Below are 24,555 nucleotides of genomic sequence, written 5' to 3' on the forward strand. Positions count from 1 at the left end.
CCGTGAGTGTATATAAATTAGCCGTGGATGTATCTATGTGTATTGCTGCTGCAACGGGAATTACGTAACACGCAAAAGGAAACGCATCGATGGGCGTTCATTACGCCACTGTGCTTTATATAATTTTCCGAATACGAAGATGATTATCCGCTTTATGCCGCAATCATTTCATATCTGTTCGAAAAAAATCAACAAAAAACTGGATGGAAATACTCGTCGTTTTAATTTAATTTCTTTCGAGAATTATTTAGTACGTGTGCAACCTTTGATATTTCACGAAGCTTTCGAATAAATAGAGGTAGAGAGAGGGGGGGAAGGGGAATTGAAAACTTTTGCATAATTTCTAGCAAATCTGATTCCGTGATTTAACGAATTACTCGACGTGTGAATTGTTTAACACTCGGATTGTAATTTCGCATTGTAGAATTTGCGTTTCGCGTGTCGAGTCTTGAGTCTCGTATTTCCGCCGGAAGAACACGTTTACCGCGAAATTTTCTCGTGGAATCAAAATGACATTTCGTGCACGCGTTGAAGGACCTTGACCCAGCTGACGCTGCCGAACCACGTGCCGTCGTAGTGATTTCGGTAGAAATCGCGGGAGTCGGGGCGATGAGACGGCGCTGACGATGCAAATTTTTCCGAGCTCGTAACTCGCCCGGAGTAATCTGGCGTATCTCCGGCGCTTTTGCACCAGCATTACGCCGTTTTTAATTAACGTTACGTTATTACGCGGCGCGCATACGTAACATCGGCGAGCGGAAATTGCGAACAACGAAATATTTTCAAACTTGTGTGATATTTATCGTTCCGCACGCAGCGCGTCGGTACAATCCGCACTTATTTATTTCCAACACCGAACTTCTCGTTTCCCGAACGGAGCGAAACAGAAGCGGTGGAGACTATCGAAGAGAAAAGCGGATCTCCCCCGACGAAACTTTTCGCTTTCGCGGGCGAGCAGTTCTCTGTCGAGACCCAATCTCGTTGAAAGCGTCCAAGTTCGTTTACACGTACGTCGTAACGAACGTGTGTAATGTAGGGATTCGTCGTTATTCGTCGTTACTCCGATACGAAAATACATTCCTGCAAATTTATTACGCGAAGTAAACGCCCAAAGATATTTCTCACGTGGCTCGCAAAGAATTTTTATTAATCACGTGTATTATAATTTAATGATTTGATATGATCTGTTATGAATTTTAAAATGTGAAAGGGAAAGTTCTCTGTTTTATCTGTATGTGAGAAAATTCGAAATCTAACTTAGTTCTATATAGCGCCTCGTTTTACACTATTCTAAATTTACTTTTCCGTTGACGGCAGGTGGATGACAAATACAGATTGCTTAACGTGGAATTTAAACACATCGAGAAATATTGGGAAGGAAAATTAAATCCCAGGGAAGGTTTCGTATCGCGCGCTTTTTTCAATGTTTCTTGTTAATTTTCAGTCGATCGTTGACGACGTGTCTTCTCCTCTGCGACGGTATTTTTGTGCGAACCGCATTCGTTCGTTTTGTCGGTGCTTCGATCGGCACATTGCTGTTCACGTACGCGTTTTGTTACACGTCGTTGCCTCGCTTCCTCATTTCTCTCGCCGTTTCGACGCTATTACGAACAAGCGGGAGTTACCGTTTCTACTCCGGTAACGGCGGCAGACGCGTTTGTTGGACAGCAAAGTGAAACAATACGGCTTGTCAGGCAACGATAATTAATCGCGGCGACCAATGAGAATCGCTCGAGAATAATGACGCTCATGTGATAATTATTCCGTTGGCATATTCAGTTGATATTAAACACAGATTAGATATTCAATCCCGAAATTTGAAAGTCACCCATGGTTCTCCGGAAATTCGAAACTCGAGACAGCTTTCACCTTTTTCGTACAATCGTATCGATGCGGAATATATATAGGACAATCGATTTTACGATATCTTATCGAATTTAGAAAAATTTAGACAATACAGACAATTAATTATTGCATGAAAAACAGACATAAATACTACTAAAGGGTTAAAATAGTACCTTTGCAGTCTTTGCACAACGAATTTTGAGCTTCGATTACCCTGAGATATCATAAAAAGCGAGTGTCATTCCGTCGTGTCTTTACGCATCGTAAATCTCGCGGAAAGTTTTGTTTTCATACTCCGATACGATATTCCATTAACGAGTTGCAACATGCAAACAATTCCAATTGTGGCTTTATCTATTATGACATAATGACAAGTGATTGACGTTTTAGTGTATAGTTTTGTGGAAGTTAAATTACCATGTTCATATATTGCGAAATGCTAATCGATGTATATCGAATATATATTATCGCATATCGAATTTGCTATCGATCAGAGATTTAAAATTACCTATAATGCATCATTCTTTTATTACATCTATCAATCTATCGCGCTATATAATTTTTTTCGATGTGTTTAACAATATTATATATTTTGAAGATACTTTGTCATTTAATTATAATTCAGAAACTAGATTAAATGAGAGATTTATCCTTCAATATCTTGTAGAAGTACAACCGCCTGCATTTTTCTGAAGACACGTGACTCGTATTAGAGTCGAGTCCTTTGAAGACGCTGCGTCTACCAATTAATCGTGAAAAGAACTGTGCGAGGACACACGCGTCGCTTCCTGCCGAAGGACAAACACGTGTCTCGAGTTCTCGAAATCAGTCGGAACTGATGCTTCGATATACTTCCCCTCGAGTCTTACATAAGACAGATGTAACGTTTGTTTCCTCTTTTTCTCATCTTTTTTTCTTTCGGCGTAGGATGTTCAATTGGATCTTGCGTATTCATTTATTTCTTCAGAGATATTCATTATATTTGCTTCTACTCTTCAAAGATATAATGCAGAAAATAATGATAAAAAAATATATTTATAAATAGCAGTATCATCCGTCTCTTATCGTAGAGATTTTTAATAACTAACAATAAGAGGATGATGCCAATAGTCTCAATCAATTGGCCAAGCGTTTATTGCATTGATTACGCAATGATTTGGCGCTTTTTATTCAATTAACTTGATATTGAACGAAGGTTATAATCGCTGGTTTTGCTTATTCTTTTTCCTTCGGCGTATAATATTCTCCATAGAAGCAGATATGTGGTTTATAGAGGGTTAACTAGCGATACCACACACATCGCATGCCAGCCATATCATCGCATTATCGGATAAATTCCGCTAGCCGATACTGACGCCGGTGCAGTGTTGAAACGATTGCGTCATCGATTTTTGCACCTATTTTTCCCGTTTTCCTCCCCTCACCTCGGTCACTGCCCCATGAAGGGGCAGCTTGATCCGCGTTCGAGCGTGAAGGATCGATTTGTCGATGCTCTCTGTAAATATTTGCGACCAGCTTGTTGTCCGTGTTGCCGCGACGCACGCACGTAGAAATCGCGACGTGAAACCACACGATATATAAATGTTATCCCGTCGATGCATGACGAGCGCGCGCGTTCTTTCTGCACAATGAACTCTCTTCGCGCGCTTGCATCGCTTAATACGGAGAAATAGATTATTTCTGGCAGCCGAGCTCGTTACGAAGCAAATCGTGCAACGTGAACACGCGGTGTGCTTTCTTGAAACAAAACACGTTAACTAGCATTAGTTAGCGCCAAAATTTTCATGCGCGATGAAAATAAGTTTTAAATTTTTGAATTTTTATTCTGCAGATATTAAAATGTACGAAATACTTTTTGCATCGAATACGTATAATATTCACGCTAATCGTTAAGTTCGAAATTAATATCTAAATTAATATCGAAATTAATTTCTTGCGGATCGTTTATATAGCGCGTTTTATTTTGCGCCGCGTATTTTCCACTCGTCGCTTTTTCAAACCTGCCTACGCGGATCGTCGCAACTCGGAAGTAACGCGAGCCGTTCAAATCGATCGCTGCCGTCACATCGATACACGTAAATGTAACGTGAGCATCGACAGAGGCGTGACGACGATGCGTTTAGACGATGCGACAGAAAGAGCGCGGACGAGGCTGCGTTATTGACATTTTTCCATCGCCTTGCGATAGGTACCGCCCGCATATCCAGGCGAACGCGATACCTCCGCCGCGATTTATGGCCTACAGATTGCTCCAAATAACGGCTGAGTAGCTCACTCATGCAGACGCATTGCTACATATGTACATACATTATACATATATACATACATACAAATATAATATATATGTATGAAATACATATGTGTTGTCATACTTGCACACTAATAGCATTCCAGCATGCACGTCAGAGCCGCGATGCAGTGCGCGAATACACGAGAATGACACACCCACCAGTGTGACCTGTTTGGTTTCGGTTCATCCGTTGATTAACTGCGTGCACGCGTCTAGACTTTGCTAAATTGACGATGCAACGCGGATAAGTGCAGCGTGCACGTGCGTTTGTATATATGCATAAAGGATACATGGGAAATTGGATTGTTATGAAATATAGAAATGCATACTGTATTTACTACCATTCAGTACACATCGCATTTTAAAATTGAGACTTCTCTCAAATATAAACAGATATTAATATTCCGGATATTATTCTACGAAATGAGAGCGATATTATTCTACGAAATGATCACGTTTTTAAAAGGTCATCACGCTTTACATCGATCGATGTAATAACAATTAATAGTTCGAAGCAAATGTAGAGCCTTGAGCTAAAATTAGCACTTACATCGTCAATGTCAACTCAACTTAGTCGGTAATTGATCACAAAAGTAAAATATATAATTACGATATTAAACTTGTAAATCTCGCATACACAAGACTATTTAGTAGATTAATTACGAAGAATAGAAAATAATGATTTTTTTAAGCACACTTGCTTTTTTAAGTTTAGATATTACGTAGTAAAAGTATTATTACATTAGTAATAATACTTGTTCTAAATTTTATTATGATTGTTTCATTACTCTATCGTAGAATTTCAAACGGTTTTCATGTTCTGTTTTATGAAACAAAAATTGAAATATTTTCGAATAAATCTCGCATTTTAATATAAATATTTTACATGTACTTTTTTACGAGATTTATCTTTTATATTATAAGCTTCCATGTCACGCTTGATCTTCAGAGCTATCTGACAGAAACGCGGTACAGCATTCAAATACAGTATTTGTATATGTGCAAAGCTGCATATTTAAAGCTTGAAAGCAGTTTCTCGTGAATTCTATACATGACAGGCTGCACAGAGTATTCTATCTCAAGTTCCGAGGTTGCCTCTCTCAAAGGCCTATATTAAAGATGGTACAGAGAAAATATTTTGATGCCGAGAAGATTATACGCGATTGAATTAGTTAAATTTATCTTTTGAATTAAAATTTATGAAATTACTTTTCTACCTTTGACTTTTGCGAATGTTCCCCTTGAAATAGGATTCTACATATACATATATTTACCATAAACCATTAGATAGTGATTTAATTATTCGCTCGATTTGTTGGTCCAACCGTAATTCCGGACATTAGATTCAGGCAGAGCAAAAACAGAAGGTATTTCAGGTAGAGGATCGTGATCTTTTGTCTCTTTTTCTTTCCATCTTCCTCGGGAAGTCTCCCGAAATAATGTGGATGACTTTGATCAGTCATATTTCTTCTCACACGTGGCTAATTCCTTCTAGTCATTATCTATCGCGTTCAAATTTAATATGTCGAAAAAGATTTATCACTCTCGATAAGTATTCGTTAATATTAAACTTGTATATTTGCATTGATTCCAGCATTTATGAATATTCTACTAATTTATCATCATTTCCGACACTCTCTCTCTCTCTCTTTCATATATGTATATGCATGATATTCTGTGCGAGATTCTGATCGATGTTACATATAATAATAATGTCGCAGATCGGAGAGTGTATTTAAATATCGAATCTGCATTAAAAAAGTGAAAGAGTTCGGATAATGACAAATAAAATAAATAAAATAGAAAGAGAAAAGCAAAATGAATATTCTAAAAGGAGATTTCTTTCACAAAAATTTTGAACGTTAAATTGTTTTATTGTTTCCAGTTACGTTCTTTAGTTAAAGTTAGTTGATAATAAAACTTAGTTGATGATGATAAAATTTAATAAAATGTGTCGAGGATAAAAATGTTTATAGGCACAATTAACTTTCATTGCTACTAGTATGTAATAAAAGGAGACGATACAAGAGAGTTTCTAGTTACATGTTAAAATATTGTTAAAATCTATCAATTTATTATGAACAGTAATTTGAAAAATCTAAGAATTACTTATGCTCATGGCATTTACTGCATTACTCCTTTTAAGGATGACACAGGCGAGAGTTTAAAATTTCATAACACTGTCAAAATTTTATGATTTCCTTGAGTGCTATTTAAAACTTGGTCATAATCGTTACGAAAAGAGTACTTCACTTTATGGAATATATTACCTGTGTATATCTTTTTCTCCCTTCATACATTTCTGTAGCGAACTGCGCAAAATATAATCAACGCGTAATATGGGTTAAGTATACATAAATTTTGCAAGAAAAAACTTGGAAGACAATAAAATTTACACATTTGAGTAGAAGGACTGACTTTCTTTCGAAAGTGCTTTTGCGAGTTCAATCGAAAAATCGAGCGAATTGCTCGTAAGGTAACAGATTCAAAGCGTAATCGGATAACATTAAACCGATTACTATTGCCAAGAGCGATCGATGCTTATAGCACTCTATAGAGCTTCTGCAAGAATGGAATTGTGCGGAAGCAATTCGATTAAATCATATATACTACTATCTTATGCTTTTTTTATATTATCTTTTTTAATCGTTTCTTCGAAAAACTTGTAACTCGAAATATTAATTAGTAATTGGAAAATTTTTTTCTTACAAGGTGATTTTATTGTAAAACGAAGAAATTATTTTATCCAAAAAGAGAAATACTTTTCAGACATTGCGGGTAACGTCTATATTAAAAGTTATTTGTGCAACCGTTTTTCAAAATTGCATGTTCAAGTTTAAAGTTGTTTTTAAATTATTACTAATGATACAAATCATTTTATATCTTTTGTTTATAATAAATATTGCAATGTAGAATGTTATTAGTTACAACATTACAATATATTACGCAATCATACATTGTAATTAAATATTACTCTGTATTGTTGCAATAATTGGACATATTATATTGCAATATAAATATTTTTAGCTGCATATGTAAATGGAGATGGTAATAGCATCGATCGCGTTTAAGATTTTCAATCTCCGGTCGCGCAAGTTTAGAGTCTGCAACACAAATACGGACCGTTAAGACGGAATCGGTGATCGACTGGCAATTCCATTAGAGCGAGCTGCTGCCAGTGCTCCGAGAATACGCATTGAATCGTCTCTCCTCACTTTCATCGCAGGAAGTCTGGTAGTTTCTAAGGCTTTCTACGGCTCGGGTTCGAGTCGAGAGACTTTTATCGGACATCGACTTTTTTCCGCACAAGCTATTGTACGTAGTCTTACTCCAAGTATTTTCAATCAAACGCGTGAGGAAGAGTAAAGTCCATTTAGTTTTAAAGCGAACCAATTTCACATTTGATACACTATTGATCGCAGGTTATTATCTCTCTTGTGCGCAAATTATCTTGTCGAAATTTAAGATGGAAATTTGATATGCTGGGAACTGGTTTCTCTTTCTCTTTCTCTCTAATTGTAAGTATAATTCTATTCTCTTATCAATTAAAACATAGCGTGCGCTTCTTCCACAACTCGTTAATTAGTACCATCATGTAATAATTAGCAAACATTGTATTACATAGTGTTCGGAAATAGATGTGGATACTGTAATAAAACACGGATATCTGAAAATTACTCATAACTCAATTAATACTTACAATAGCAGCGAATAGCTAAATAATTTAATGACACATAATGACGAATAAATTATTTTTTCCTTGATGCAATATTTAAATGATGTTTATCAGTAAGCACCGAGATAGAATTATTGTTAATGTAGTCGAATTTATCTCACATTTATTGTTAATGTAGTCGAATTTATCTCACATTTGTGCTTGACCGATTGTAAATTATTTGTTCTTGTTCGAGATTATAATTTGCGTATTTGGAGGATATCCAACTTTTTTATGTCGCACGAAAATAATCTTGTAATATTTTTTCCTCCAGAAGAATTTTAAGTGTATTTATTGTGAAAATACCAATATTCGCGGTTTAACTCTTTGCTTTTAGATAATATACATCGATTACATTTTCTGTAAAGCCCTAAATATGATACACTCAGCTTTTTATGATTGAATTTGAAAAGAGTGAACTTTTTCTTGTGAATGCAGTCGATCGTGCGGTTTAACGGGAAAGATAATAAGGCTTAAGCATAAAAAGGATTTCACCGTTACGGTGTCCTTCGCGATCAATTTGCCTTTTCGACGCGTCGGTTCTTTCGTTGCGCTCTCGTTTCTCTTGCTTTTTTCCTCGGGTCCATCCGCGTCCATTGTCCATGATCGCTCTCTTTTTCTACCTTTTTGAGCACCTCGACGTATTAGAATCAAGATCCCGTGGAAACTACTTCAGCGAATGGCGAATTTCCCTCGGGAATACTCGAGAAATGATCTCGTCGCGTCGACATCGCGAATAAATGGGAAGCCGCGTTAAAATTGTTGCTGTTGCTGTCGGAGTCGCTATGCTAAGGCCATTCGCTATGCTTAAGTGCCGTCGAGGATAGTAATAGTGTTTCCAGATGGTGAATCTTTCCTAGATCTGCCGAATCATCTATGGGAAGAAAATATATACCTGAGAATCGCGTGAGAAAACATTTATCCTCCGCGTTTGATTTTGTTTTAGCGGTATTTTTAATGGAGAATTTTTCCTGTGATGGTAATTTCTCCACTTAATACAAATAAAAAAAACAAAATTTCTCGTAGAGTACCAAAGTGGACAAATCAATTCTGTTTCATATGCACGGAACATGGTGTAAATATTTTAACTAGCGTTTGATTTGAAATCTAATTACGGAAATGTTTTTAATATCGAATATCAATCAGTTACAACGCGCGCAAGTCTCGAAGATTAAATCTTTACTTTAGAAAAAATTTAAAAATTTCTCCGGGAGTACAATATTGCATGGCACGTCTTTACTTTTGCGGATTAAAAAAAAGAGAACGATATCGCACGACGGAGTTGCTGCGCGAAGGGGAAATTTTTTGTATCCGCGAAGCAACAGATTATTGGTCACAGATTGTAAACACACACGAGCAAGGAGGAAGTTTGTCGGTGGCTTAGGTGCGCTGAACTTTGCACCGCGTTTCTTCCCTCGTACCTTTCCTTCGTTGGATTCGCTGGTGCCGGTGGGAACTCGCGACGACTTCTCAATGGAGGCCGACTCCCAAGGCGATCCAGGGTCGTTCTCTCACGGTGCGCGCACGTTTTCTGCGTGTGTGAGGCAAAATGGGATCTGCCAGCGACGGACATGTATATGTGCGTGTCAGCCGCGCGTCCACTTTCACCCACGTTGTGCATTTTAACAGCGCACGTCGCCTGTCGTTATCGGCTAACGTTTCGGCTGCCTACCCAGGTTTCGACATTTAACTGCTATCCGTGATTGACACACAATTTACGAGACCGCGGAACACAGTGGGATCAAATGTAAATCATACGTATCACATCTCCAGGATTCTGGAACATTGGATCAAACGCACATGACGATCTATCGGAAAATTTAAAGCGAAGTGAATTGCGAAGGCGTGGATTACTCGGCAGGATATTTCTGAATTACAATTCTCTCGTTGAATCGTTTGGAATCTCGTAATTCCCTTCGATTCAATATTTTTCAAATAAAACCGATAATACCATTTTTTTCATTTATTACTTAGAATTAAAAAAAAATTATTAATCATCCGCTCGCTTTGTGTTAAAAAAATATAAAGTATTAATTATTTACGAAGCGTATAAAAGGAAGCAAGACGCTGGAGCCAGTAAAGTCTCACAAGCATCTCATAGGACACGGCGGTCTAATATTAGAGGCACCAGATCCTCTTGGAGGGCCCCATGGAACATTATCTCATCCCTTTTGAGCACATCCCGCTCATCTCCCCTTAGCTTTTTTCCCTTTCGCTTCTCCACAGCTCTTCATCCATCGCTCCAGCAATTTCTCATAACTGTACCTTTCAGACCATTACGATGGAATTCGTGGTGAACGTGCTGGAATGATCAAATCACGCGATCTTGATGTTTCTACGGCTTTACGAAAAGATTGTGAATCTCTCTTCAATTCTCTCTATGCCTTTCTCTTTTATTGATTAGTTTCCCTGATTAATAATTAATAATAATTTGGTATGTCTTTAAATTAATTTAGCTTCTATTTACATATTTTCATTATCATTTGTTGTTAATAATTCAAAAAATTATTCTTTAACCCTTTTGTCAAAAATAATTTAGATTTCACAAAGATAAATTGTATAAAAAAAATTAACGGAAGGAAATAACACATTGAAATTTTGCTGATAATATATTTCGATTTTACAAGCCAGTCATGAAACAACTGAAATAATGATGCGAGGTACTTAGAATCGATTGCTATCGACCTTGGTTAATTAACTCTGCTATTAGCGATACGATGTCCTTCTATCATGGCTAATATATGGCGTAATATAATAGTCATCGTAGTAGTAATAGCGATAAATGTATTTAGAATCTGGAACGCACACGCGCATCGCGGTTACAAGGCAAATGGGAAATAATGAATTAAATAATTCAAGAATTTATATTTATGGTGTAAAAGATCGTTTCGTACACGACATTCTTTATGAAACAATAAGAAATTTTTCAAGTGAAGAAAGAAAAGAACTTTTTTACATTTTTTAAATAAGACAGTTAATAGATGAACGCGTATGCGTTCTAAACATGTCGGATACTCCTGCGGATCTCGTGTACATTTCGTAACGGACGGTGCATCGAGAGCGAGCGGTGTGTCGCAGTTGCACAGGTTGCATCGCACGCAACGGCGTGCCGAGAGAACCTGAGAGAGACGCACGCGCCGAACGTGACACGTACGCGAGCACGCACGCATGCACGTACATATATGCATGCGCGCGTGCATATTTATGGTCACGATTCGAATTACGATACGCGTTTCCGTTAACGAGAGCGAACGAGTCCGAGAGGGGGCGGAACGGCCTCTCTTCGTGCGCGATGACGGGACGAGAGGAGAGAAGAGACATGCGGATTTTCAGCTTCCGACAAAGGCCGGCTCTAGAGAGTTGAAAACCTGGTCAAACGAGGGCGGCTGCTATAGCTTTACGGCTTTACACGCGGTGACCAACGCGACGCGCGTGCACTTTCCATACATCTCTGCGTTTGCCGCGCTTCGCGCCTCGGTGCTCCCGACAGTCGTAATTGCCGCCCATTTTTAATCATATAAAATTATTTAAAAAATTAAGATTTTGAAAAAGTTGCAAAGTCGAAAGCAAAAATATATAATACTTTTTTGAGATATTTTTTGAATAAAACTTTACGTATCTCTGCAGAAGAGATAAAGTTGATCGAAACGTTTATGATGAATAATAATATATATTGTAAACTTCGTAAAGAAAGGAAAGTTACATAACAATCTTAAACTACATTTTTTTCTATTTTTATCAGAAATAAAAAGGTGACATCTTTTATTTGTTAACAACTTGAGAAATGATTCGAGAGATATATGAAACAGTAGTACATCATATTTGCTCACAATTAAATTTTTTCACATGTTGCTTGCTTCTACAACTTGTAGATTGTTACTTAACATTGTATTGAAAGCTCAAGGTGTATTAGCTGCGCGTTCGAAATCCGCGCAAGCAGCGGCATAAACTTTGATCGAAACGCGAAGCTATGCACTTAACGAGCATCGCCGAACGTCCTCTCCTGGAACAGCTACCGAGAACGTAGTCGGTAGCGAAGACTTATGGGAATGGTGCTCGTTAGCAGAAGCGCAGTGAGAGACTTGCGCGCGGATCGCTGGGATTAGGGCGTGCAGCAACAATGGACGAGTCTGTCGTCCTTGTATGGCAAGGATCTTCTTCTCTACCGACTTTCCTCCGTCTCACTTCATCTCTACCCCATTTCCTTTCGTCCTTTTCTTCTCGGTGCTCGCCTACTATTACCGTTTTCTCCGATCTCGCGGCTCTTTTGTTACACGGTGCCGCATTGTCGTCACAAAGACTATCCGTTATTATCGTCGACAATAGCAACAGGCGATTGTTTTCTTAACCCATTGAGCTCGATAATCACTCAGTCAGTCGTCCAGGAATAATTATTAAATCTCGTGGACGATAAAGTTTGAAGAATTTGCGTATCTTTGGAAGTATATATTTTGAGAAAAAGAACTATTTATGCATGAGATAGTTCCTGAACTTGAATGTGTGTCGCATATTTATTTAGGTCTATTATCTACGATAAATAATAATCTAATTAGATTTAGTGATTTTCCTCATTCATCATATTATAAAATAATATGAGTAATATTCATATTGTTTTAATGTTATATCCCATAAATTCTGATTGATGGGCTCTCGTTCTTAATTAAAAAAAAAGGGAAGTTGTTATATCTAATTAGTGTAGCCGCATAAAAGCATGATAGATGAGAAATTTTTACATAAGTGAAAGAAAGCAGGGTTCCGTTAAGTAATAAAGCGAATAAATGAACGTACTCCGTTTGAAATCCGTTATTTGATAAAATGATTGCCTTTCAGCTGGTCTTGCTGACGTAAGTTTGGAGAAAATATTAGACAGGGATTAATTTTATAATTACTTCCTAGTTATAATTCGGAAGATACTGTTTTTCGGAATTTTTTCCTCTTTTGTTGCGCGTCATAAAGCGTGTACACTACGTTGTTCGCAAAGCAGACTTTCGTTCGTGGCAGCGAGGCAGAAAGCATGTGTGGGGTGGATATGTACCAACACATAACTAACATATAACTAATAATCGCGCCGCTGGATCGCTGTACCGGAAGGCACGCTCTGCGTGTTCCGCTGGAAATGGAAATTTTTCCTGCCGTTCGTCTGCCATCATCTCGTTAATTGCCATCTTCGCCGATTAGGTTCACGCGCTTCTTATATTCACCTTGAGTTTCTCATTTCTCTCTTAGCATTCGTGCAGTAAGTCTTTTAGATTGACCTCTAATGTTACAAGCGTAGATATGCAATTAATGTTTTATGTAGTTCCATGAGAGATTAGCTTATTGATATATATTACTTTGAAGGATATTACAAATTCGTGATATTTCGCGCGATGGTTATAAATGTATAAATTTAATATATTTCGAGTCTTCGTTATTTTTTATTTTTTGTATGTGTTCACTATTCTTACTAAACTTATAATAAATGTGCGATACATAAATATTTTCTCTGTCTTTTCGAATACGCGAATAACTTATTTCAATTTCACACAACAGAAAGTGAAATATATAGCTATACAACCGGATGAGGTCTCCTCCGTACGGAATTATACGTACAACGTCCAAGTAGTAAAACTGGAGATTCTCTTGTTTCTATTTCCCGTTGAGTTACTATAAAACGAGCTACCTGAAGCACATTGTCTCTGCCATTAAGACAATTCGTGTCGCTCTCTCACACAAAGAGTTTTTATTCGCGTGTTCGTAGCTGAAGTAGTTTAAAAGGATATATTCCACGTTGAGCCTGAAATTTTTAAATTGACAACTTCAGAGCCGACTCCAATTCGGAGTTGACTATTACTTGCGAGTTTGGCGGATAATCGTGTTAAGACTTATGTTGCGTAACGTGAGCGAATTGATCAGTTGTGGCTTTCGTTCCATCGTGAAAAAAGCGCGCGATTGTACCGGACGATTCTCTCACGCCTTTTCCCGAGAGTGACGAGAGGAGAAAACGAGCCGCTCTCCTCGAGCGCGTGCTCAAGAGCTTCCGTAAGCTTACTGAATTTCTACACTCGGTCGGGGGAGGCCTATCTACTCTCCAAACCTATTCTTCCGCCGGGATTTCTTGCGCGTCGGATTGCACGCTGTTACGAAGATTTTCCCACGGATACGAAACGTCGGCAAGTCTCCGCGAAATCACGAAAAAAGAATGATTCCAATGGTAGAACGGCATAAAAGCACCGCGTTCGTGGGCTGCGTATCACTCGAGCGCGTTCTATTGGACAGCGGAGTTCGTCGGTTTTTTTTATCGACGTATCATGACAAATCGTCGTTGGGGTGCGGCCCTTGGCAGATTGTCAAATGAATAATGATGCCTTGAATGATGCGCGCGCGTTGAACCATAGAAGAACAGAATAAAAAGCACGATAGCCGTAGAGAGGGTTCAGTAAAAATACGAAAGTAAAAGAATTATTTAATTGTAAGTATAGCTTTATTTTTTTCAAGTGCTTTCAATACATCACCATTTATAAGCAGCAAAATTTTTATCTGCGCGAAAATAAATTCCCTTTTATGGACAAAAAATGTAAATAAAAAAATGTATCGCATAAACTTTTTTTGTATTCCTTTTGTATTTGTTCTGTTGTTTTTATAAATCATTTGTTAAACTCCAAAATATTGATAAATAAAGAAGTCATGTGTAGAAATTATATTAAATAATAAGGCAAGAATCAGTTACAGTTTCTAATAATCATCACGATAGGAAAAAATCTCTTTCTCTTTGTAATAATATATAATATATACCTTGCAACACCGCACCTTCGACGCTGCCGAAATTTGAGAAGGGGATGCACCGCGCTTATCGCACTTTGATACGATAGCCCGCAGCTATCGTTACGTCTGCGACATTCTATTCCCTTTTATACTTACCAGGATTTTATCGCCGACGTAAACCCTTCTCTCCGTTATCGTGTTTCCGCGCAAACGTACGGGCTTGATAAGGTCAAAAGAAACGGCAGACGACATCGCGACGCCGTTAGTCTTCAAGTCGATCGAATCCCATAGGTCGCGTAATAAAAGTATGCGAGCCACGTACAAAAGAGCTACTAAGAATCACTTGACTCTACTCGACCTCGTCGCCGACTTGGTCCAAATATCACGCGCGCGCCATGGGAAAAAAATTATTGTGCAGTATTTCTTCTTTATAACTCTCTCTATAGCGCTCTCTACTTGTGAGAATTGTCTGCGCTTTTTATATAGAATGTGTGTGATTGTTTCGATTCTTTTTCACATTTCCGTCTACAGAACGTAGTTTAAATATAGAACATTTATAGAAAATTTTTACAAAAAGAGAAGAGCCTGATTAGCTGTCGTAGCTATGTTATGTATTAATAAATGCACCCGAGACAATGGTCCAGAATCTTAGACACAACGTAACGTAATTAATGTTTGAAATTAACGATCGATGGCTGGTTCGTTGATCTTCGAATCCGAACGCAACTCTAAGAATACCGATGTACTTTAGAACGTTACTTATGGAACTACCAAGCCGGCGTAATCCGTTTTGAGGACAGAAGCATTTATTTTGAATTCTCGCCGTGCCGCTCGATATTTCCAAAGTTTCTAAACGGCTGAAGAGAAGATGATAAAAAGTCATGGAGGATATAGCCGATTCATGCGAACGCGTATGATCACGATATAGACGATGGACGAACCTGGTGCGTCCTGGCGAAAAGATCACTGAGAGGATGCACAAGCACACCAGCCAGCTTCGCGGTCCAGGTGGCCATAATGGCGGCTATCACGGCGCTAACAGGGGCCCGGTGAGGAGATGGAACAGCTTCCATGGTGGTGGTGGCGGCGGTGGCGGTGGCGGTGGCACGAGCAGTTTCAACGATGGCGTTGGGAACGGCGGCATAGTCACGAAAGCCTGTCAGGAGCCCTTCAGGGCCGTGCCTAAGGCGGTGCAAGCCCTCAGGAGCGAGTCCGTTGACAGGACTCATCGAGCTCAGCCACCGCCACCACCCGCATTTCCTAGGAGAAGATTTTCTGTGTGGTGAGTCCTCGCAGGATTACGTTGAGGAAATTTCGATTTTCAATCGCGAAAATTACTTGTTGCTTATAGCATTGTCATAATTACGATATGACAGGAGAATATATATACATATATAAATTCTCTCACATTGCATGGAAAGTTAGAAGCAAAGAAATTTATAGTAATTTTTTATTGATAGTAACTGATCGCAAGTAACTTTAATGAATTAAAATAATTATTAATAATGACAGATCCTTTAACAGTGGTATATTTCTAGCTATTGGTATATACATAAGCTATTAGGAAAGCAAGCGTTATTTGCATAATCTCATTTGCGTATAATTTAAAGTCATTCTTGTTATTATATCTTGCATGATTATGAATTATCTGTTTTACATGAATGATGTGTCTGAATTACCTGTTGTTTTCATTTCTGTAAGTTGATAAGTAAGTAGTTCAAACCACAATCTCGGTTTCTATTACGAAATATAGATAACTTCTTATCTCTTTCCTTTTCTCTTTCTCTCTCTCTCTCTCTCTCTCTCTCTCAGATGTAGATACAAACCTGGTAGTTTCAAATTATTGAATGAAAATGTCTTGTGTAATTGTATACTAAATTCTAAAAAATTCCTTTCGTTTAAAATTGCTTTTAAACTCAAGATATTTTTAATCCTATATAGATATTTTTCGTATACGTGTTTACCACAGGGGTCTAGAGTTTTTCATTATAATGCTCGAGAAAATTATCGTATTTTGATTAATTTTTTCTAATTGATCGTAAATGAACTAAGAAATACGTCTCTCTATCTCTGATTCATATAAGTCTAATATCATAATAAGTATCGAAACACAGATGACTCCTCTATTTACTAATTCTATCAATAATAGAGTTTTGAAATTTCACTGAGGTCTCAAAATCAGAATGTGTCCAGAGTTAAATAAATAAAATAAGTATATTGCATTACTATATTACAAAAAGATATTCAACCGGCCTCTAGCGGAAGTTGTTGAAGGACAATTTTGCGCTTTCGGCCGCGTGAAAGAGAAGCCTAATAATGCGGTGAATAAGATTAAAAAGAAAGGATAATAGGAAGGGTAATAGCCCTAACGACGTCATAGAAATATTTCATTACGTTGAGTGGATCCACGCGGCTAGTGTTGTGAAATGGCACGGATAATTCGCGAAATGGACGTTATTGGGGAGTGAGAATGAGAGAGGGAGAGAGGAAGCGAAAGAAGGAACACTTAAGTATGCGGGATCGTCGACAATGAGATGGTCAGCTACGCCGTCGGTCCCCGTTAAGATCAGAGCGAATTATAACGAGCGTCCCCTGCGGGTGTATTTCGGGAAATGGGAACAGAAAGGCATGACCGGACAAAAGTTTGCGCCGAGGCTTCACACGCCGTTGCGGAATAAAGCGGACGCGACACTCGATGTGACGCGCGCGGCGCTTTGATTGCTTCCGTTACGAACGTTGGCGGAAAACAAGCTGCAAGGTACATGGTGAATCGCTTGCTAAACCGTTGGAAATATCGGTACCGTTTCTGTTAAATTTCGCTTTCTGTATTCGGTTACCTTGTAGTTCTCTTTTTCTATTATGTGTGTGTGCGTGCGTACACCATGTATATAAAACGTATACATACACCATATAGAAAGTTATTCCAATCTATCGCTTTATCGAGACCTGTATTCCACGCGTAACATTTATTATTCTTATATAAACATTTTTTAGATTATATTTATATATAAATAAAACTGAAGAGGGATTTATCGTATTTGTCAACCGTTTGATGTGAGCTGAATGAATATTCCATTGTCAAAATGTCAATCAATTTAGAGCGCCAAATAAATCAAATGTATGAAATTCATTTCTCAACATAGTTTTAAAATATCAACAATATTACAGAATTAGATATAGAATATACTTTAGGATTAAAACTGCTTCGTTTATATTTTCGCGAATTTCGTAATTTAATTTCACTCTAGTTTTTAATTTATCAAAGTCATCTTTCATTTAATATCGATTAAATAATAATTAGCGCACGGCCGTAATCAAAATTAGTTCAATAAATATTTTCGACGAGATCGATCGTTCTCTCTAAGTAGAGGCGGAAATGTCGGCGCATATGCAGAAACGGATGACCTAGATACTTAACGAAATAATTATAATCCTGAGGAAGCGGAACGCGAGCAACGCGACGTTTAAGGGTTAACCCGCGATGGGCTTAAGAGACGGAGAAGCCGAGAAGCGTCATCCATGTCGAATTCAATTTTCTGATATACAAATGCACATATGAACACATACACCTACGCACGCATGCACACATACACACAGGACGAGCAATGCGTTACGCATGCGTTACGCGTGCGTTACGCATCGCGGCTTCGCTTGTGTGTTTAAGTCGAGGGAGGAGCGGGATAACACGCGGGTCAACAGCCTTCGACAACCTTACGGCCTTCTGCAACCTCTCTTTCCCCCCTTCCCTTACTCGCCATCTCGGTTTTCCGATTCTTGGTCGGTCGAGCATCGATGTTCGATTCGCGGTTCTCATCGTTAAATTGACAAGACTTTTCGTAGTAAATGATATCTCCAAGTGTGAAAAAGCAAAACGCTCTTGAAAACGAGAAGAAAACATTTTTTTATGAACAATTTAATTATTGTCCTTTAATTTGTGTGAATGTTTTGTTTTTATTTTGTTTTATAGTTTTTCATAGTATCTCTATATTAAAACGAATAAAATATTGACATTATATTTTATATAATCTACATTAGATAAAACATTGGATATTTTCTTTCGTTAATATTTACTTAATTTCGAATAATCGATAAAGATTTCATTCTCTTAATTCACTAATTGTAAGTTGAACCACGATATGGAGAGGTTTGATGTCATCCTATAATACTATCAAGAAAAACGATTTCGATTTGGGCAATCACATTTCGGTGGCTCCCATTCCATATATATATATAACCGCAGATTTTCCTATATCGCCGAAAATTGGTTGAGCCGTTGCGCTTTTATAGCTAATTTGAGGAGTGCCCTTTTCGATGGGGAACATCTGTCGATGGCGTCGTAGCACCCAATATTGGTCGTAGAAGTTAATGCTGGGGCGTAGAATGGCGTCACGGAATAATAGATGTTTGCACGAGCGTGCGAACACCCTTGTATTGTTCGATTTGAAACGATATGAAATTGAGGGGTTTATATGAAGAATTTTTGAGACTCCCCTTTTTATCTCCATAGATGAAATATATCTATACGACATTCAAAAGTAGCCGGTTAGTAGACTATTGACTCTTGATAAAATGCTGCTACTGCTTTGATATTCAGGCAAATATACTTTTTCTATGGTTATAAATCGATAGCCAGTACGAATCTGGGACACGAGTCTGGGGTGCGGTTGTGCGTGTGATCTAATCAAATTTTGGAAATCGCTATCAAGTATAATTATTTGTACTACAGAATTTGATTAGTCACACGCACAACCGCGCCCCAGACTCGTACTCGTTATCGATCTGTATGTTAACGATTCAAATAAATAAGAAAAAAAACAAGTTAAAGAAATTTTTTATCATGTACTTTATTCTCTTTTTATGCAGAATTTTATTCTCGAAGCAAACTTTTAACTATTCACTTTGAACTGTTTGATATTAAGAGATTTATGAAATTGGTTTCCAGATTTATTTAATAAATTTTAACGCGAGATATTTACGGATTCCATAAATCCCATAAATATATAAATAAATCTAAAAATCTATATAGAAAATATGTAATGATATCTATAGAATGTGATAAATTTTTGTTATCGAAAAATGTTTTTTTATTGCTGTTGCAGCTTCGGGAAGCGGACGGGCGGCAGCGCCAGGCGACCCAACGAATGCTTCGTCCTCGAGCCCTCCGAGATGATTGTCGTAAGTAAATTTTTGCTTCGTATTTGCGATAAGTGAGACGGAAGAAGAAACGATGGAAGAGAATGTCTGGATCGTTAATGCTTTCGAGAAAGTTTAGCCACAAAGGAACGCTTTATTTATTCAGTTTTACGAAAGAGCGAGTTACCCGCGTTTCCGTGCACACGCACACTCAGTTTCAATCAAAACTGGGCGAGCAAGCGTAATTTTTTTTTTCTGGTCGGTTTACCGCGGAACGCGAAACAGTCGTGACGAGCGTTTACGGGATATTCTCCGAGTGCCACGCTACGCGAAATACGGCATAAGCGGCGATATCGCGCGGCGAAAAGACAATGCGCTCCGGACGCTCGTGAGACACAACGTGGCGGACAGTTAATCGATAGTTTCTCTCTTGGTATTATGCTCAGGTTGAGAAGAGTTTTGGAATCCCCCGTCATGCTCCCATAGTTAGCTCGCTTTATTTCGTTTCCAGCGGCGGTCGATTTTCAACGTGCCAAAATTAGGGCAAACTCTTAAACGTGCGAGACTGACGATCACGAACTTCTCGACGAAAGTTGCTGTTGTTTTTTTTTTAAATCGTGAATCTCAGAGAAAGTTTTTTTAAGATACTTGGGATATTTACAAAGTTTTTGCGACAAAAACGTTGCAATTAGTTTTTTCAACTGATTCTATATTCTTAATTTATAAATTTTCAGCCGAATGAAAGAGATGTCGTCAATCGAAATGAAATTTAAACATAATATATTTTAGATTTTATCATTTATTTTTTATAAAAATTTGTTTAACAGATTGTCTCGTTTCTTATCGATTTTGTTTTTATTATGAATAAAGCACTTTTTTATTTTGCACAGAATCTAAAAATCGATTATATACTCGTAACAAGTCTTTATAGAAAATGAAATGAATTAATAAATAATTGAATCAATGTTATGAATTTTCCTGTAAAGGAAATGTGGAATGTCACTGCAATATGTGATATTTTCTTTCGGATCGTGCTTCGCGCGTTTTTATTAAATCATTCTGAAAATGTGAAACGACCATCGCGTAAGCCAGGTTTAATTACGTTTGTAGTTGCAACATTAATTGCAGAGTTGCACGGAATGTTCTGATATTGCAGGTGAACTTTATTCGAGCATACGAAGTTGTTGGAAACGTTGGTTCGCATCTCTAATTACACTATGTGGACAGAAAATTAAGTTTCTGATTCGAGCTGCCATCTGTAACCGCGTTCTAAACTTCTTTACCGACAAATTCCATGATATTACTTGCTGATAGTCGATTAAGTCATATTATGATAATTATATTAAAAAATATAATCAAGAAAAATATTTTGAACTATTTGTACTTAGAAAATTATATTTTTTATTTATTTATTTTTTCTTTTTATGTACAAATTATTTTTTACATTGCATCGTTAATTTTATTGTAGTAAATTATTAAAAGAAAAAATTTTTTTTAGCGTAAAGTAACTTGTAGAATTAAATGACTTTAAAAAATTAATATCCACTTTCTAATCTTTGATTCTTGATTCATAAAAAAGATTTTTTTTGTAAAATTTATTTCAATACTTTTACTTTTATTTTTAATTTAAATCTGTAAAATTTGTAAGAAATATTAGCGTATTATATTAGCGTTACATTAAATATATTCGAGTTGTATGTTTGTATCAGAAGAACATAGATATAGTCTATCGGATTGAACTGGTTTAGTTCTGCGTTCAATATCAATCAGATTCTGCTTTCAATTACGCGCCCGGCTTACTCGAACACAATTCGTATCCGAGCTTTGTATTAATCGACGCACTCTGTACCCAATTTTGCTTTAGCCGGGACAGAGTTTACCAATGGTTACGTCGCTCGGTAATAACCACGCATATTGTTTGCCGCCGCATTGAACTTTGAAATTTCGCAGTGCGAAACACTCGTTTTGCACGAGCTGTTATTTCGAAACGTTAATTATAAAATTTACTCACGTTCAACGGACTGAACACATGGATTCCCGTCTCGTGGGACCTTTTCCATCTATAACCTGATATTTTTTCATGTAATAGAAATAAAATAACGCAGTTTACTATAGAATTTAATAACACAATGTAGTTTGCTTTTTATGTTTATTGTTTTTACGAATATTTTTTACAATTCTTTTACAATATATTTTAAAGAAAAAGCCATAGCAAGCTTATGCAAATCAACGATATCTCTAAAAAAATATTAAGTATTGATGACTTTGACTTATTTAATATTTCTACACGCATGCGAGATGCGAAATATCGACGAAAAGATTTTATCGTAAAGATAGCAAAATTTATCGGTTTTGACAAGTTTCGGACACGTGTTTGCCGATGAATTGAATTTTTTCTTTCATGCAATGTCGGAAAAAATATCGACATCATGGCAGGTGATACACGCGAGTTCACGTGTGTCCTCGGGCGACTCTGTGACCTGTATGCGAATTGGACGTCTGACCTTTAACCTTCCTCCCGTGGCACTTTATCCCTGCCATCACTTCGCTCACACGCGCCACCCGAGAGCTCATTGTGCGGGGTTCCGCCGCTCGACGCTACGGATGAAGATTAATCATCGCCATGGCGTCTACTTGCGGACAAATATCGCACTCTGATGTCTGATGCTAAAAAAAGTATATATAAATGCGTATTTTATATGGATGTTAGAAACTCGGATATATCTTTCTCTCTCTCTCTCTCTCTCTCTTTCTCTGTCAACACCGGATTTTTCGATTAATTATTTTGGACGTATCGTTTCTTAAATGTCAAAGGGCCAGCAATCCGAGTTACAAACAACTGAGAATAATCTTCCGATGATTCTTCGTGCTATTTTATTCGCGCGATTGTTTTCTTTACCTCCTTTTCGTTCAATATTAATTTTACAGTTAGCGTATGAGAGCTATTTGTTTTGTGCTAAGCTAAGAAAATGGTATTAGATACTCGTGGAACATGTTGCTTGGAACGTAAACGGAGCGCTACATCGTGCAGGATGCGGGCATTAATTGCATAACCAAGCACATCTCTCCCGTACATCCTTCGATTCGCGAGCGCGTGCAGTTTTCAAGAAGCTTATCTTCAATGACGAAACAACGTCGGCCGCCTGGAAGCACGGCGGCGTCTGACGTCGCGTTTATGATACCTAAATCGTCTTTGTTCCTTGTGTGAAACTTGATCGCTGATTACGACTCATTCACACGCAGCAGAATGAAAGACACATCGTTAACTGAAAAATCACAGATGAATAACATTGTCAATTTTATTAATGTTTTCTAAAATTTTATTAAGGATAATGTTTAATACATATTTTATATGTATATAAAATTTTTGTTTTGTCTTCCAAACGGATAGAATCTTTTGTAGTCGTTAAAAATTGAACACATTCGTAAAATACAAGAAAGAATGTCATTTCATTAAAGTTATGGGAGTCAGTTATGAGATGATCGACCGATACTCGCAAAAGTTATACATCTGTGCATCCAGGAGAAGTTGCACGAGATTCTCGTTATTGGAGAATAACGATAATTAAAACGAAGCCATGAGCAATTTTCGTTGTCCGTTGTACCGTTTATCGAGAGAGTAAATCGTCATTTAGGTTTGGGAGACAACGTAACTTCCGACACGATGATAACGCTTTTCGCATGCGAACGGAAAGTTATCCCTCAAAGGGAAATCTCCTATTTACGCGGAAAAGTACGCGCGCATCGGCGAGGCCAATTTCCATAGGAAAACCGATAACCGGAGGCGAATCGATCATTACGGCCGCTATATACGGAACGAACAAATACGGAAACTTCGCTTATACGGAGACCAACAAGTTGCAGCTATAATACCGCTGTGCCGCGAATAATCCGCTCAACAAGCATTACTCCGTTTCCGATAGCGTACATTTCTCTCGCTTTGCCGTGCAAACCGTCACTAGTGCTGGGCTATCCGGTGGAAAAATATCCTGTGCGCATGCATTTACAAACGATACAAAAAGTACGTTGATACGCGCGGTAACAGTGATAGACGTAATAGAAAAAATAATTGCGCACGACTGCAGTGTTGCTATAATTTCCGTACCGGTCCGTTCCGTGCATATGCGCACGCTCCGTGCACCCAATTATGCAATTATACAAATTGCGATCTTTGTCCCACGATTATTTCTCACCGACCCAGATGCGAACAAGCCCCGCGCCAAGCCACCTTTCCGTGGATAACTCGGGGAGTAAATCGTGCATTTTCCGAATTCATGTCGATATCAAGTTGTCATATATAGTGTTTCCTTTTTTTTTTTTTAACCAATAGCGGTTGTATCATAAATATATGGCCACGAGAATTTGATATAAATACCCGCGCATTTACGTAAAATTCGTGGCGAACGATGCCACATCCGCCATGCGTAAGCGCCTCTGGATAAGGATTCATTACGGGGATCTCTGCGTACAGGAAGTTTAAGTATAATCGGGGGCCATGACTCGTCATGGTATTACTCAGATTTCAGTTTTATCTTCAGACTTTTAACACCCGCTGCTGTCCACGAAGGGGCTTTTCTGCAGGATATTTATTCGCGACGTGTACTTAGCGTTAAATGTAGCTATTTAATATTCATGCAACGCTAAATGAGATTTTCATATTAAACAAGCAAAACTCGTATAAAGGCGACTTAACTCAATTTTATACAAGTTCCTTTTAAAACTTTGAAGAAATTTATAATATAGAATAATATAATTATAGTAATATATTAAGTTTATATATATATGACAGAATTTTACACCCCCTCCCCCCCCCACACACACACACACA

General features: G+C 37.8%; 1 protein-coding gene across 10 annotated transcripts in view; it reads left to right on the forward strand.

Annotated features, from left to right (window-relative positions):
- The window catches only part of LOC105451981 (rap guanine nucleotide exchange factor 2-like), a 114,517-nt gene that overhangs the window by 61,473 nt on the left and 28,489 nt on the right, over window positions 1-24,555 (forward strand). For 8 of the 10 annotated variants that reach the window (XR_974651.1, XM_011692742.1, XM_011692738.1 and 5 more), the window contains exons 2-3: window positions 15,346-15,876; window positions 19,694-19,769. Coding sequence is in view for 9 of the 10 variants with exons in the window: in XM_011692742.1 (XP_011691044.1) it covers window positions 15,569-15,876; window positions 19,694-19,769 (384 nt within the window). In the remaining variant the exon portion in view is untranslated. The remainder of the gene's footprint in view (window positions 1-15,345; window positions 15,877-19,693; window positions 19,770-24,555) is intronic. The other 2 variants (XM_011692736.1, XM_011692739.1) reach the window with 1 other exon arrangement.

The sequence above is a fragment of the Wasmannia auropunctata genome, unplaced genomic scaffold, assembly GCF_000956235.1.
Source record: "Wasmannia auropunctata unplaced genomic scaffold, wasmannia.A_1.0 LD336039.1, whole genome shotgun sequence".
In the NCBI taxonomy this organism is placed as follows: Eukaryota; Metazoa; Arthropoda; class Insecta; order Hymenoptera; family Formicidae; genus Wasmannia; species Wasmannia auropunctata.